The sequence below is a fragment of the Mandrillus leucophaeus genome, unplaced genomic scaffold, assembly GCF_000951045.1.
Source record: "Mandrillus leucophaeus isolate KB7577 unplaced genomic scaffold, Mleu.le_1.0 Scaffold693, whole genome shotgun sequence".
Taxonomy (NCBI): Eukaryota; Metazoa; Chordata; class Mammalia; order Primates; family Cercopithecidae; genus Mandrillus; species Mandrillus leucophaeus.
In genome coordinates, this window is record NW_012107508.1 from 597,123 (window position 1) to 612,102 (window position 14,980).

The window sequence follows — 14,980 nt, forward strand, 5'->3', positions numbered from 1 at the left end:
GTGACGGTGGGATCAGGCATCTCCTTAGGCTGTCTGTGCTTCTGCTTTCTTTTCAATGGAGATGCCTGCTTTCTTGGAAACACATGTGATGGTGGGCTAGCAGTAGAAGCACTACTGTAATAACAATGTGATCTTTGTCATTTCACTTCTTCGGACCTCATTAGTCCTACATATAAAAAGAGGAAGTTAAACTAGCTCAAATGTACTGAGCAGAAGGAATGGAGACTGTGCAGATGAGGAAGCAGGGCCTGAAAAATACGTGTGGGTTGTGTCGCCACACACCGGGACTCCTGGGATCCTGACCTCTTTTAGGGGTCAAAAGAGGGCAAACTAGTTGCCTAACAATATTTAGAGCTATTTCTCTCTTTTCACTCTCATTCTACGAGTGTACACGGGAGTTTCTAGAAATTACATGGTATGTGAAGTTATCTCTCTAATGATAACCTCTAATGAGGTTATTACTGTGATTTTTAATGAATACATTTAAAAATGTTTTAATTTCTTAAAAAGAAACATTAATCTCTATGTACGTGTGTATACATATACAGGAAATGTATGAATATTCATTATACATGAATGTACATATATTCATTGTATATATGTATATATATTCATACATATGTGTGTGTGTATATATATATTTATACATTTCCTACATAAATAAAAGCTCTTTAAGGGACTAATAATTTTTAAGTGAAAAGGAGTCCTGAGACCAAAAAGTCTGAGAATCACTGAACCAGATTTCTAGATCTTTAAGATCATTAATTCACTCAAGAAATAATTGTGCCTCTTGTGGCCAGGCATTTTGTAGATACCGAGGACAATGTGGTGATAAGAACATGTTCCCTGCTCTGATAGAGTTTTACACTTGGGAGGGAAGAGACAAATAAATTAACAAGATTATTTCTGAGAGCAGTAGTTTTAATGAAGTCATAAAGCAGGACACACATTCCAGCACAATCTGTGCGCCTGCTCAGACGTAACACCCCGCAGGGCGGCAGGCGGATTCGGCAACGTAGCCCCGAGAAGCCCCAAGCCCGCTCGGTCGCCCCAGGAGGGCGGGGGCGGGGCCTGCCTGCCCCCCCGCCGCTGGCGTCCGGTGACGTCACTGGGCCGCGCCAGCCAATCGTGGGTGGCCGGGGTCTAGGCACCACGGTGGCCTGCGGCCTGCGGGCGGCGCTGTGGCCCGTCGGGCGGCCCGGCAGAGCCGCCCTAGCCTCCCGCCTACCCCAAGCCAACGTCTCCGCCGTCGGCTCCGCGGCGCCGCCATGGCCGACGTGGAAGACGGAGAGGAAACCTGCGCCCTGGCGTCTCACTCCGGGAGCTCAGGCTCCAAGTCGGGAGGCGACAAGATGTTCTCCCTCAAGAAGTGGAACGCGGTGGCCATGTGGAGCTGGGACGTTGAGTGCGATACGTGCGCCATCTGCAGGGTCCAGGTGATGGGTAAGCGCTGCACGCAAGGCCGGGGCCGCGCTGCGGCCTCCGGGAGCCGACTTCGGGATTGGGACGGAACGGGCGCCCGCCAGAAGCCTTGGAAAGTCCCCTGCCTTGGGGAGTGGGTGGAGGTCGCCCTGCACGGGCGCCGGAGGAACGCGGAGCCACGATCCTGTTGCGGCTCCTGAGGGCTGAGGGGTTGTGCAACAGGCGCCCGGCGCCGGGTGGTTGGTGTTCTAGGGAGAGAAATGGGCAATAAACGGAGGTAAACAAGGTAATTTCAGGTAGTGATGGGTGTGACCAGGAAAATAAAACCGGGTGATTGTTGGGAACTAGCAGGAAACACTTCGGTTTGTGTGGCCAGCCCCTGTTCTAAAAGCTCATCGCAAGGTGGACAGAGTAAAGGCCGTGATTCAGCAGTGAACTTTAATAGTCTTGGTCACCATCAAAGTGATGCTCTTGAGTCATCTTCCACAAAACGACACCCTTAGTTCTCCTCGAGGTACACAGGAAAGTGTTCACAGCCATTGCATTTCCGGATTAGCTTACCGCCGCTCTTCGAATGGCTTTTAAATCTGGATTGATCTAAGACGGGTCCGATAGCACTAGCGTGGCTTGAAGGGGACAGTGTGGTTCAAGAATATCTAAGTTTCATGGAAGCCGAAGAATTGTAAGCCCTTTTTTCAGAAATGTAGAACTTCACCTCCATTACACCCCCCTCTCCATATCGGATGTCATTTCCTGGAGAAGATACTGCCCTGCTCTGAGTCATGCCTTTGTGGAGAACCCTCTTACAAATATGTCCTCTTTCTGTGATATTTTGAGTTAAAATATTAGACCAAGCAAAATGTTTCAGAACAGCTTAATCTTGTTATATTTTATATGGTTCTAAGATCTCAGACCACTTTGAAAAGCAAGTGCTATTTAAATGCAAGTTGTATTTTCAGATAGGGCATTTAAAATTACTGTGAGAGCATCTTCAGTGGAGTTCTTTATTGAGGGTAGTTAAAGAAAACAGACATTTCTGTAGTTTGAAAACTGACTTGTCTTGAAAAATGAGAGAATTGGAGAACATAAAGAGAATTGCTGTCCTTGAGGGGGGATGAGACTTTAAACCTACCAGAATCAAGAGATTTCTCAATTTATGCTCTTCTGTCTTTTATTCTAAGGGCTTGTTTCAAAGAGGATTTACAACAATTGGATTCAGATATTTTTACCTTTTACTTTTGAAAGACCTTGTTATTAGACATGACCCACTTATTTTATATGGATCACTTGAGCCCAAGAGTTTGAGACCTGCCTAGGCAACATCGCAAGACCCTATCTCTACAATTAAAAATTAAAATAAAAAAAGTGACCAGGCATGGTGGCCTCCAGCTACTCAGGAGGCTGAGGTGGGAGGATCCCTTGAGCCCAGGAGGTCCAGGCTACAGTGAGCCTTTTTCCTGCCACTGCCACGATTCTCTAGCTTGGGTGACAGAATGAGACCCTGTCTCAAAAACAAACAAACAAAACATATTAGGCTTTAAAAGTATCTAGTTTATTTGCCAGCAGTACAGCTGCCCCTACCCTCACTTAGGAATCATAGTTTCCAGTTTGGGAAGCATTTTTTAACTGATCCAAGAGACTTCTTTTTTTTTTTTTTTTTTTTTTGCAATACAAGTTTTGCTAAACATTTTATCTCCTAAATAAATTTCCTTTAGTTTAAAGGAAACTAAACTGTCACTTAGTTCCTTTTCAGTTTAAAAATAATGTTCCCAAAGGGTATTTTCAAAAGATTTCTCTCCCAAAAAGCTATTTCCTCCCCGAAGGAAAAACATTTAAGCAGTAAGTGAAAATGTATAACCTGAAATAATGATTGAAACTTTGCAACAAATAAACTTTACTGAGATATTTTAATGTAGGTCAAAGTATAGGCTATAAATGACACATTTCATCATAAACTTTCTAATTATAGCAAGTATTCTGCTACTACAGGATCAGTCTTGCATATTTGCAAACAGCTGTACTTTGGGTTCAGGAAAGTATTCTAGGCTAGACCTTTGTATTTTGTTTATGAGGTGTTAAAACCCACTTAGAGGTCAGGTGACAGCAGAAGGAAATTTTTTTTTCCAGACTTCCTTGTCCTTACCCTAGCACCCTTCTAAAAGGTGTTATTGTACTCCTTAGAAATGTGCTGTTTTAGATTCTAGGAAGATCATTAAAGCAAATTTTTATCTTTTATCTGAAACTTTAGGAATTTGTGTAGATTTGGGTCAGTTTTGATAATCTACATTACAGCTATAAGCATAATTTAGAGATTCCTAGATTCAGCAACAAGAACCCACTTTGTTCCCTTTCCTTAGTATTTGGAATTTATCTCACAGTTGTGATTTATTATACTTTCTGCTCCCAAGATTTGCCTGTCAGCCCATTCTGATATGGATAACACTCTCATCTTCGTTTCCACTATCCTCCCTTCATTCAGAAAAGAGTGATGATTGCATAGTGAGCAAGTGCTGATGAAAAGCGTCGAATAGGTTTGCTAGTACAGCCAGTTATAATAGCCAGGGTAACCCTTCATGACTGTATCACCTTAGATATTTCACATAACTTTTGGGAGCCTTATTTTCCTAATTTGTAAAGAGGCAGTTGGGATCACCAACCTTAATGTTAAAATTCTGTGATTGCACAGAACTAGAGCCAGATACAGGTAGCACGGCTTCACTGTTGTATCACAACCCTCATGATATTTAGTTGTCTGTCTACGTCCCCATTTGCTGGTGAGCCCCTTGAGACCCAGCCTTGGTCATTTTGGTGTCTCCAGTGCATAACTCCTTGCACAGAGGAGTAATTGTGGGATTGAAGAAAACCTCAGGAGGCAGTGGTTGTTTTTAATCCACACTGAAGAGACTAGGGCGGTGGTGTGTTTTTAAGGGTAAGAGCATGTGGAGAGGAGCAAACAAATGCCTGAGCAAAACCCAGTGTAAGAAGAGAAGCAGGCTTCAACTCCACCGTGTTTCTATTTTTACAGAATTATTTTTCTCCTATTTATGTTAAAAACTATTTTCTGTTGGTTTGAACTTCCTTTTACCCAACACTGACTCCTCTTCCAGCTAGTGAATGAGTCCATTTTTGGTCCCTAAAATATTCTATATTACTTTTTTCATTAAGCTGATAGTATTCCAGATTGAATTTTGAAAACTTCTAGTACAGCCTTTAGGATCTCATTTTTAGTGTTTACACCTACTCCACTATATTAGAAGTTACTGTAAGCTCACTGGGCATGCTCATGGACAGTTCATTTTCAAGACACCCTTTTAAATAACCCATACATATAATGTTAGTATTTGTTTATATGTACATCAAGAAATTCTAGAAGGATACCCAAGAAACCACTAATAAAGTAATTTATTAAAGTACTTTACCATTGCTGGGTAAATGCTTTGGGCTCAGACTTACCTGTAAAGGAAGTATTTTTTTTTTAAACTTTTATTTTAGATTCAGGGGTATAAGTGCAGGTTTGTTACATAGGTAAACTTGTGTCACAGGGGTTTGTCGTACAGATTATTTCATCACCCAGGTATTAAGCCTAGTACCCATTAGTTATTTTTCCTGATCCTCTCCACCCTCCACCCTCCGAAAGGCCCCAGTGTGTGTTGTTCCCTGCTGTGTGTCCATGTGTTCTCATCATTTAGCTCCCAAGCATTTTCTTACAAAGAAAAAAACCTTAGTGCTTAGGGATATCTAGTATTTACTTATTTTATCTATAAAATTCTCACCAGTATATATCATTCCCACTTAATGTATAAATACCTCAGGGTATTGTCCCTTTTTTACAGATGAGGGAATTGGAGTTCGTAATTGGTCCAAGGCCATGAACCTAGTAAATGCCAGTGAAATGGGATTTGACTGTAGATCTGGCTCCGCAGCCCTTGCTTTCCCCTCTGTGTCTCACTGGCTTCTCACCAGCCTTGTCTGGATGACCATCAGTAGCAACCTATTAGAAGCATACAAAGCAGTTCATTTTAGAGGAAGTCTCAAGTGTCTTAGGGTAGAAAGTAAAAAGTTGCTTTTTATGAGTTGCTGAAGGAAAACTTATGTATCGGTAAGTATGGATGACTTTAAAAAACTTGTTTATGAAAGAATCAAATTTTTTCAATTTAATTTTTATATAAGTTATATATTCACTTAGTTCAGAAATTGAGGAAGGTATGTATATTACCTGGAAGAGGAGTGAAAACTCTCCTTCCCATTCCACACCCTCTCAGTAAACTTTATTATTGGTTCCTTGGGTATCCTAGTGTTTTTTGATGTATGTATAAACAAATGCTAACATATATATATGGTTTATTTAAAGAGTGTCTTGAAAATAAACTGCCCATGAGCATGCCCAGTAAGCATATAGTAACTTCGAATATAGTGGAGTGTGGCATATTTTTCTCTAGTAATTTTCTCTATTGGCACTGTCAGGACATCTTTTCATCAGAGCTTATAAAAATAGAGGATTTGTTGTTAACTGTTGTGAAATTGCTCCTGGTTATAAGTAAATTAGTAGAATGCCTTGTACTTTATTCCTCTTTAAATAGTTATATTCAGATGAGAAATTAATAGTATGAGTCTTTACTGCCATCTCTAACCCTTAGAGCTTTTGACTTTGAAGTGTCTGGTTTTTAAAAATTGCATTCTGAGCATCAGAATGAGAATTGCTGTTTGTTTACTTTTAGATGCCTGTCTTAGATGTCAAGCTGAAAACAAACAAGAGGACTGTGTTGGTATGTTGTAATTTCGCTCTCTTGCTTTTTCAACTGAAGGTTTTCTCTCAGTAGGGATGTTTGAATTTGAAATTAAGATTGACTTTATCAATACACAAAAATAAACTGTAAAGCAGTGATCCATTATTAATATAAAATATGTTGGTTCTCAGAAGAGTTTAATGGAGTGAACCTGCAAATCCTTTTATTGCCATAATTAAGAATTGGTTATCTATTCCAGACATGGTCATAATAAACATTTTGGTAATCAAAAATTAAATATTTTCTATTTAGAAAATTAGAAAATCAGAATGTCAAAACAGTATTTGAATTTTGGCTATGTTATAGGTCACTTTTGGTTCTAATAAGGCATTTCACTTTTCAATACTTTTATAATACGGTATTTAACTTTAAAACCAGAGTAGAAAAATTCTAAGTCTCAAGTATGTTTTTGGAATGTGGTTTGTGTATCAAATTTTCTTTAGAGTCTTAGACTATAAAAGTTGTCGTAGGCTAAATATTTTAGGCAGTTCAAAGATTTTTATGCCCTAGTTCTTGAGGTGATCAAGTCTGGATTGCTATATAAACATGTTTACAGATTTTCTTAGAATAAAAGATCAGCTTTGTATTTTGTGTTTGCATGGTGTACATAGAACACAAATACATGATGTACATAGAACTTAATATTGATTCTTGCAGTTTTGATCCAGTTCTTCCTCCTGAAACACTTAGAATGTTTCACCCTTGCTTCCTACCCCCTGTAGCAAATTTTCATAGGAATTTTTTTTCTTTTTTTCTGCCTTATTTCTTTCATTTAATCTTTTTCTCTTGTCATATAGCTCAGTTGATCAAGCAAGGGACAGATGAATACCAAATTTGAGATTGCATTCTAGATTATGGATGATTTCCCTCGTTTTAAAGTTTTTCTTCCATGCTGCTTGTTTAAAAAGTATTAATTTGGGAATTGTGAGGGGCAGGCCACTTTCTTGGATCACAGAGAGACCTCTTTCTCCAGCCAGCCCCTTTGAAAATTTCATCGTCACATGAGGAATTGCACTGCTTGTGGATGACCTAACAATTCATTACTTCTAGAAAACAGCTCAGCTCAGTAGATGCACAACTGAATATTTAGAAGCATGTTATTTATAATAGCCTACTGCATGCTAAAAACATTTACAACTCATTCTGTCTTGGTAAATAAAAATTGGAAGGACATTTTTCCATAAAATAAAGCCCAGAAGGTCTCTAAGGTCAGTGCATAACTGAGAAGGTCAGATCTAAGGAAGGTTCAAGTCCTTTCATCTCCTAAGTTCAAGAAGATAGCATGTGGAGCTGTGTAGGAACTAGGGGTCATCACATCACCCATAGATTCTAGAACGGGGATGGAAAGGCTCTCAAACAGTGACTTATGTCTCTGTGTAACTTACACATTTAAGTTTCTGTTTCTTTATAGATAGAAAAACATTATTTTGGCCAATTAACTGTCTTTTTTCAAGATTATTATTTGTAATATAAAATAAGCTGTAATTTTGAGTTCAGTATTTAAATTCAAATATGTAATGTCAACTCTTCTTTTTCTTTCTTTCAGTGGTCTGGGGAGAATGTAATCATTCCTTCCACAACTGCTGCATGTCCCTGTGGGTGAAACAGAACAATCGCTGCCCTCTCTGCCAGCAGGACTGGGTGGTCCAAAGAATCGGCAAATGAGAGTGGTTAGACGGCTTCTTAGTGCGGTTGTTCAGAGCCCTGGTGGATCTTGTAATCCAGTGCCCTACAAAGGCTAGAACGCTCCAGGGGATGAATTCTTCAAATAGGAGCCGATGGATCTATGGTCCTTTGGGACTCATCAAAGCCTTGGTTTAGCATTTTGTCAGTTTTATTTTCAGAAATTCTCTGCGATTAAGAAGATAATTTATTAAAGATGGTCCTTTCTACCTCTGTGGTGTGTGTCGCGCACACAGCTTAGAAGTGCTACAAAAAAGGAAAGAACTCCAAATTGAATCACCTTTATAATTTACCCATTTCTCTACAACAGGCAGTGGAAGCAGTTTCAGAGAACTTTTTGCATGCTTATGGTTGATCAGTTAAAAAAGAATGTTATAGTAACAAATAAAGTGCAGTTTAAAACCCAACTCTTATTCTTAATTTGTTCCTAATATGTATTTTTGGCAGGGAAAGGGAGCGGTCCATGAAATCTTTATGTGATGTGAGGATTTTAAGTTTGGGCCAGTGAACGGGGTAAATAAAATTTAACTTTTAGGCATATGGAATTTTGATTGCCGTTAAAGTTACTATTCTCTGTCATTCAGCAAGAAAACGTAGATCTGTACTCACCTCACTGTTCAATCATTGAGTGGTAAAGGACAGAAGTATTTTCCAGTTCTGGTCAGATGATGTAATTTTTTTTTTTTTTTTTGAGGTGGAGTCTTGCTCTGCCACCTAGGCTGGAGTACAGTGGCATGATGTCAGCTCACTGCAACCTCCGCCTCCCAGGTTCAAGCGATTCTCCTGCCTCAGCCTCCCGAGTAGCTGGGATTATAGGCATGTGCCACTACACCTGGCTAATTTTTGTGTTTTTAGTAGAGACAGGTTTCCCCATGTTGACCAGGCTGGTCTCGAACTCCTGAGCTCAGGTGATCTGCCCACCTTGGCTCCCAAAGTGCTGGGATTACAGGTGTGGGTCACTGCGCCCGGCCCAGATGATATAATTTAACTGTGTTTTAGGTAACATGTTAATAAGGGAAAATGTTTACCAGTGTAGCATTCGGTCAAAAAGTTTATTTTATCACACAGTGTTTTAATAAATGGTTTATTCTGCTTACCTTATTTGAATTGTCATTATAATTTTATGTGCAACCTTAAACTTAATAAACTAATTTGTCAAGTAAATACTTTCATTTAATTTGAAAAATTTCATATTCATTTGCTCTTTCATTTGGCAATAATAAAATTTAAGGTTTATTACTTGGAAACAGTACAAGAAAATACTAAACTTTATCAAACTGTTTCACACTAAGGGGAGGTTATTTGTAACAAATAACGGACCACAAGTTCATTTTGGATTCTTCTGTGGTAGAGTCTACTGATACGAATTTAAGAAAAAAACCTTAGAATCTTAACTTTTCACATCTGCAGATTCAGTTTGCCATTCTGAATTTTTAAATCTAAGGGATGTGGATACATAGAATGTTTAAAAACGTAACAATTAGAATAAAAAATTAAAATTATGCTTTTGTATGGGTTACTTTTTATGAATCACATTTTTCTGGAAATTTTTGCTTTATATTTTTTCACAGTTGTCTCTCTAGCTACTGAAAAAATTATACAAATATCTTTGGCCATTTGAATTTATCATTGTGCAGTAAACTGTTTTAGTAACTTTCTGTTTGACCTTTTTAGAAGGTTACATCCTTAAAATGTGAACCAGATACACGGCTTTGCATTGAAGAGGAAAGCAGTAGAATGTCAGATTACTTTAGGCAGTGTGACAGTATGTAAATGAAATGTGGAGGATGGCGCTAACAATTTGATTTTCCACACAGCAAAACCACAGTCCCGCCACCTAACAAAGCCCTGTTTATGCTACACACCAGCATCTGAGGGAAGAGGAGGCGCTGTGACAAAGCAGCGTTGATGCTGCCCAGCCTGCCATGATCATAGCTCATCTGCACAGCCGTCCGAAAGTTTAATACATACTCATCAGAAGGAATGCTGGGACAATTTTGGGTTCCAACACAAAAGTTAAGCATCGAACAGGTTTTTCTTTCCATTTGATTAAATGATGCTGATTTTATTTTACTCTTGCATTAGAAACAAACATTAGTTATCTGTCGCTATTTAATTTTCCGTCTATGCAAATTGTTATTACAGCTGACCGCTATCAGTAAATCTTAACTATCAGTCCCATTGCTTCCTTTTTTATAAAAGTACTGTGTCCCCCTTTACTGTCATGCAGTGAAATTCATAAATATATTTCCTACACATATCATTTAAATGTATATAATTGTTATATGACAGAACTAAAAAGAACTTATAATTCAGTTGTATTTCAGTATAGAAATGCTTGGACATGGCCGGACACGATGGCTCACGCTGTAATCCAGGCACTTTGGGAGGCCAGGGCGGGCGGATCACCTGAGGTCAGGCATTCGAGACCAGCCTAGCCAACATGGTGAAACCCTGTCTCTAATAAAAATTGGCCGGGCGTGGTGGCAAGTGCCTGTAATCCCAGCTACTCGGGAGGCTGAAGCAGTAGAATCTCTTGAACCCAGGAGGCAGAGATTGCAGTGAGCCAAGATCGTACCACTGCAGTCCAGCCTGGGCAGCGAGCGAAACTCTGTCTCAAAAAAAAAGAAATATGAAAGTAACTGTAAGAAAAAGCACTTTGCTGCTTTTTAAGTTATTGCCATGGAGCCAGGCACGGTGGTGCATACCTGTAGTCTCAGCTACTTGGAAGGATGAGGCGGGAGGATTCCTTGAGCCTGGAAGTTTGAGACTGCAGTATACCATGATCATACCTGTAAATAGCCACCACACTCCAACCTGGGCAACATGGCAAGACCCTGTCTCCAAATAAATAAATAAATAAATATTAAGTTATTGCCACAGGGTAGTTTGGAGTAACGAATGTTTTGTGCTCTGCAATGAAAAGGAGAAAATTTAAGTGTTTAGTAAGCCCTTGTTTGTATTTTTTTGAGACGGAGTTACACTCTTGTTGCCCAGGCTGAAATGCAATGGCGCAATCTTGGCTCACCGCCACCTCCTGGGTTCAAGTGACTCTTCTGCCTCAGCCTCCCCAGTAGCTGTGATTTATACAGGCATGCGCCACCATGCCCAGCTAATTTTTTGTATTTAGTAGAGACAGGGTTTCACCATATTGGTCAGGGTGGTCTAGAACCCCTGACCTCAGGTAATCCACCCGCCTCAGCCTCCCAAAGTGCTAGAATTACAGGCATAAGCCATCACGCTGGGCCCAGCCCTTGTTTTTTAAAAAAATATTTAAAGAATAAAATATTGGCCGGGCGCGGTGGCTCAAGCCTGTAATCCCAGCACTTTGGGAGGCCGAGACGGGCGGATCACGAGGTCAGGAGATCGAGACCATCCTGGCTAACACAGTGAAACCCCGTCTCTACTAAAAATACAAAAACTTAGCCGGGCGAGGTGGCAGGTGCCTGTAGTCCCAGCTACTCAGGAGGCTGAGGCAGGAGAATGGCGTGAACCCGGGAGGCGGAGCTTGCAGTGAGCTGAGATCTGGCCACTGCACTCCAGCCTGGGTGACAGAGCGAGACTCCGTCTCAAAAAAAAAAAAAAAAAAAAAAAAAAAAAAGAATAAAATATTACTGATTTGGCTATAAGGAAAATTAAAGTACAAATATATTTTAAATTTTAATCTATTTTGTATTGAACGTTTGAATAGTATAACAAAATACTGAAAAATGTTTGCATGTAAGTTCCTATTTTCCATCTTTAAGTCATTCCATTTCTGCCATCGTTAGGTTTTGTTCAGCAAAATATGTCTTACAGGGAAAGTATTTTCTCTGCATTTTAATACTCTCACTTAGTGGCAGTACAGCTAGGATAACTGGATTTGAATCCTAGCTCCACCATTTATTTGTATGATTTTAAGCAAGTTACTTCACCTCTCCATACCTCAATTTCTTCATATGCAAAGTAGGTAATAATAATAATAACATTATAACAATACTTGGCCGGGCATGGTGACTCATGCCTATAATCCCAGCACTTTGGGAGGCCAAGGCAGGAGGATTGCTTGAGCCCAGGAGTTTGAGACCAGCCTGAGCAACATAGTGAGACTTCATCTCTACAGAAAATAAAAACAAAATTAGTAGACGTGGTGGTGTGCACCTGTAATTCTAGCCACTCAGAAGGCTGAGGAGGGAGGATTGCTTAAGCCCAGGAGGTCAAGGCTGCAGTGAGCCATGATCATGCCACTGTATTCCATCCTGGGCAACAGAGCAAGACCCTGTTTCAAATAATAATAATACTTACCTCTTCAGTTTTTTTTGAGGATTGAGGACTAACTATATAAATTTAGCACAGTATCTAGCACATTGTTAAGTGCAACTGTTAGTTACTATTTCATTTTAGTCATTGTTAGAAGCACTTTTAATAGAAGTATTACTTTAAAAATATGTTTTCAGTTATGAAATAAAACACTCCTAACTATTCTCAATAAAAATTTTATAAGAAAAAGTTAATTGTGAACATGATTAGATTACTTGTAGCACTGTGAGTTTTTGTGAATAATGGTAGTAAGGCCTCAATAACTTGCCTGTTATGTTTTTCTAATCAGTCAACATGATTTTCAGATTTTATTTTTACATTTTTATGTTATATTTCTTATGACAGGGTCTCTGTCTCCAAGGTTGGGGTGCATTGGCATAATCATAGCTCACTGCAGCCTCAACTTCCCAGGCTCAAGCAATCCTCCCACCTCAGCCTCCCAAGTAGCTGGGACCACAGTTGCACACTACTACACCCAGCTAATTTTTCATTTTTTTGTACAGATGGGGTTTCCCTGTGTTGCCCAGGCTGGAGGTGAACTCCTGAGTTCTCAAGCGATTTTCCCGCCTTGGCCTTCTAAAGTGCTGGGATTACAGACATGAGCCACCATACCCAGCCAAGATTTTATATTAAGAAAAGGTTTTGGTGAGGTCTCATTTTAATTTTAGGTTTTCCATCTTGGTAGAAATATCTTGCAGTGAGCTGAGATCGTGCCACTGTACTCTAGCCTGGGTGACAGAGTGAGACTCCATCTCAAAAAAAAAAAAAAAAGAAATATGAATATAAAAATAAATTTTTTGCATAGTTGATTTTGGGAATCTTCATATGCTTAGAAAATTAACCTTTTTCTATTAGGTTGGTGCAAAAGTAATTGTGGTTTTTTTGCCATTAAAAGTAATGGTATAAACCATTACTTCTATTAATACAACCCTCAATTTTCATTTTCATAGCCTTTCAGAGTGGGAGTAAGCTTTGCAATCAACCTGCTGCTTTCTCTTATCTGTACGCTTGATAAATCTGAGTCAGTGGTTGGAATGGAATCTGCTTTTCCTGTGTTGGTTACAAGCAAGCACTTTCCCTGGGTGAGTGTAGCTGCAGTATAGCATAGAATTAAGACTACAGTTTCAGAATCAGCCCCGCTTGAAATGTTGGCTCTATCATTTACTAGCTGTGTGATCTTGCACAAAATCCTTAACTTCTCTGTGCCTGTTTCCTCAACTAAAATGGGATAACATTGTTATCTACCTCATGGAGTTGTTATGAAGATTAAATAATTGCATTTTAGCTGCAAGAACAGTACTTGAAACAGTAAGCACTCAACAAATGTCAGCCATTGTTATATAGATCACTACTGATGCTGGTAACCTCTTTGCCTTAATTATAGAATTGCCTTTAAGAAAGGAATATTGTTTGCAGAGATACTTCTTCTAAGAATTATGATGTTTGTGTGCAGCTACAACCTGTAAAACAATTGACAACATGAGTTTTCAGGAGAGTGGTTTATAACCTTTTTTTTTTTTAACTACCCCAACACATTCCTGTCAGCAACAATGGATTCTCCCACAGTGGTTCCCAAAGAAGTGTGTGTGTACCAAGCAGGGCAAGGAATAGAGTTAGAAAAAACTGCTCAAGCAGAGTGCAGTGGCACACACCTGCAGTCTCAGCCATTTGGGAGGCTGAGGCAGGAGGATTGCTTGAGGCCAGGAGTTTAAGGCTCTAGTGTGTGATGGTCATGCCTGTGAATAGCTACTGCACTCCAGGCTGGGCAACACAGCGAGACTCCATCTCAAAACAAAACAAAAAGAAAAACAAAAAAACTGCCCAGGTGAAAATCTCGCTAAAAACTCTTTAAACTATTTCAGCACAGGTGAAATGTTCTATGCCATTTGCATTCTATCCTAGCCTTTAAGGAGATGCCTACCAACTATGTAAATTTATTGGGACTTAAACTCTATAGTAGTCATTCTTATACCTTCATTGTAAATTAACCTCTGCCATACTAACTCTAGCTCTGCTTTTTCTACTTTTACAAAAATTATACATTTTTAATATTATATCTTTATAATAAAAGTTTATTGCATGCCTGCTATATATGGGGCTTCACCATAATGACAAAGAATTTTAATAAAAATAAGTCTTCTCTCTTCAGAGACTGCAGGGTCTGTTACGGAATGTTAGCTTTACAACAGAATTGTAAAGTATAAAGTGTTGAACCTTCTAAGAGAAGTAGAAGCGAGAAACCATATTCTACTACAGCATTACACCATATGTGACTATAAGAACCATTTCTTGTGTGGATTATAAAAACCTGTTTCTATTGTATTTAACATGTGGTAAGTGGTATGTGTGGGGTATGGGGGTCTGCCCACTGACAAAAAGACCCTATTAAGGAAGAAAATAACATAATCATTTCTTTATGTGTATAGATCTGTGTTGTCTAATAGTATAGCTACTAGCCACATGTAACTGTGTAAAATTTAATTACAATGAAATTAAAAATTCAGTCCCATGGTTACACTAGCCACATTTCAAGGGCTCAAGTAGTCATATATGGATAGTAGCTTCCATATTGGATATTACAGAACAGAATATTCCCTTCAGTGAAGAAAATTCTATTGGACAGCACAATGTAGATGATCCATTCTGTTTTATCAGAATTTCAGAATCATGGACACCTCAGTGATATATCAAAATCTGTTTTAAGTAACCTGCATATCTTCAAAAGATTATCTTGAAACTAGGATATTGAACATGAACCTTACTTTACTAATTACATCTTATCCTTAACA

The 14,980-nt window shown here is 39.2% G+C and overlaps 1 protein-coding gene across 3 annotated transcripts; it reads left to right on the forward strand.

The window, feature by feature from the left end:
* Positions 1-1,136: 1,136 nt before the first annotated feature.
* On the forward strand, positions 1,137-8,989 carry RNF7 (ring finger protein 7). Of its 3 annotated transcripts, none has more exons than XM_012002650.1 (3): positions 1,137-1,443; positions 6,141-6,188; positions 7,756-8,432. In XM_012002650.1, the coding sequence occupies exons 1-3, from the start codon at positions 1,269-1,271 to the stop codon at positions 7,872-7,874; spliced, it is 342 nt and encodes a 113-aa protein (XP_011858040.1). In that variant the 5' UTR covers positions 1,137-1,268; the 3' UTR covers positions 7,875-8,432. The 3 variants fall into 3 exon arrangements, with proteins under 3 accessions (XP_011858040.1, XP_011858042.1, XP_011858041.1); XM_012002652.1 differs by having other exon boundaries at positions 1,142-1,436; positions 7,756-8,987; XM_012002651.1 differs by lacking the exon at positions 6,141-6,188 and having other exon boundaries at positions 1,142-1,443; positions 7,756-8,989.
* Positions 8,990-14,980: the final 5,991 nt, after the last annotated feature.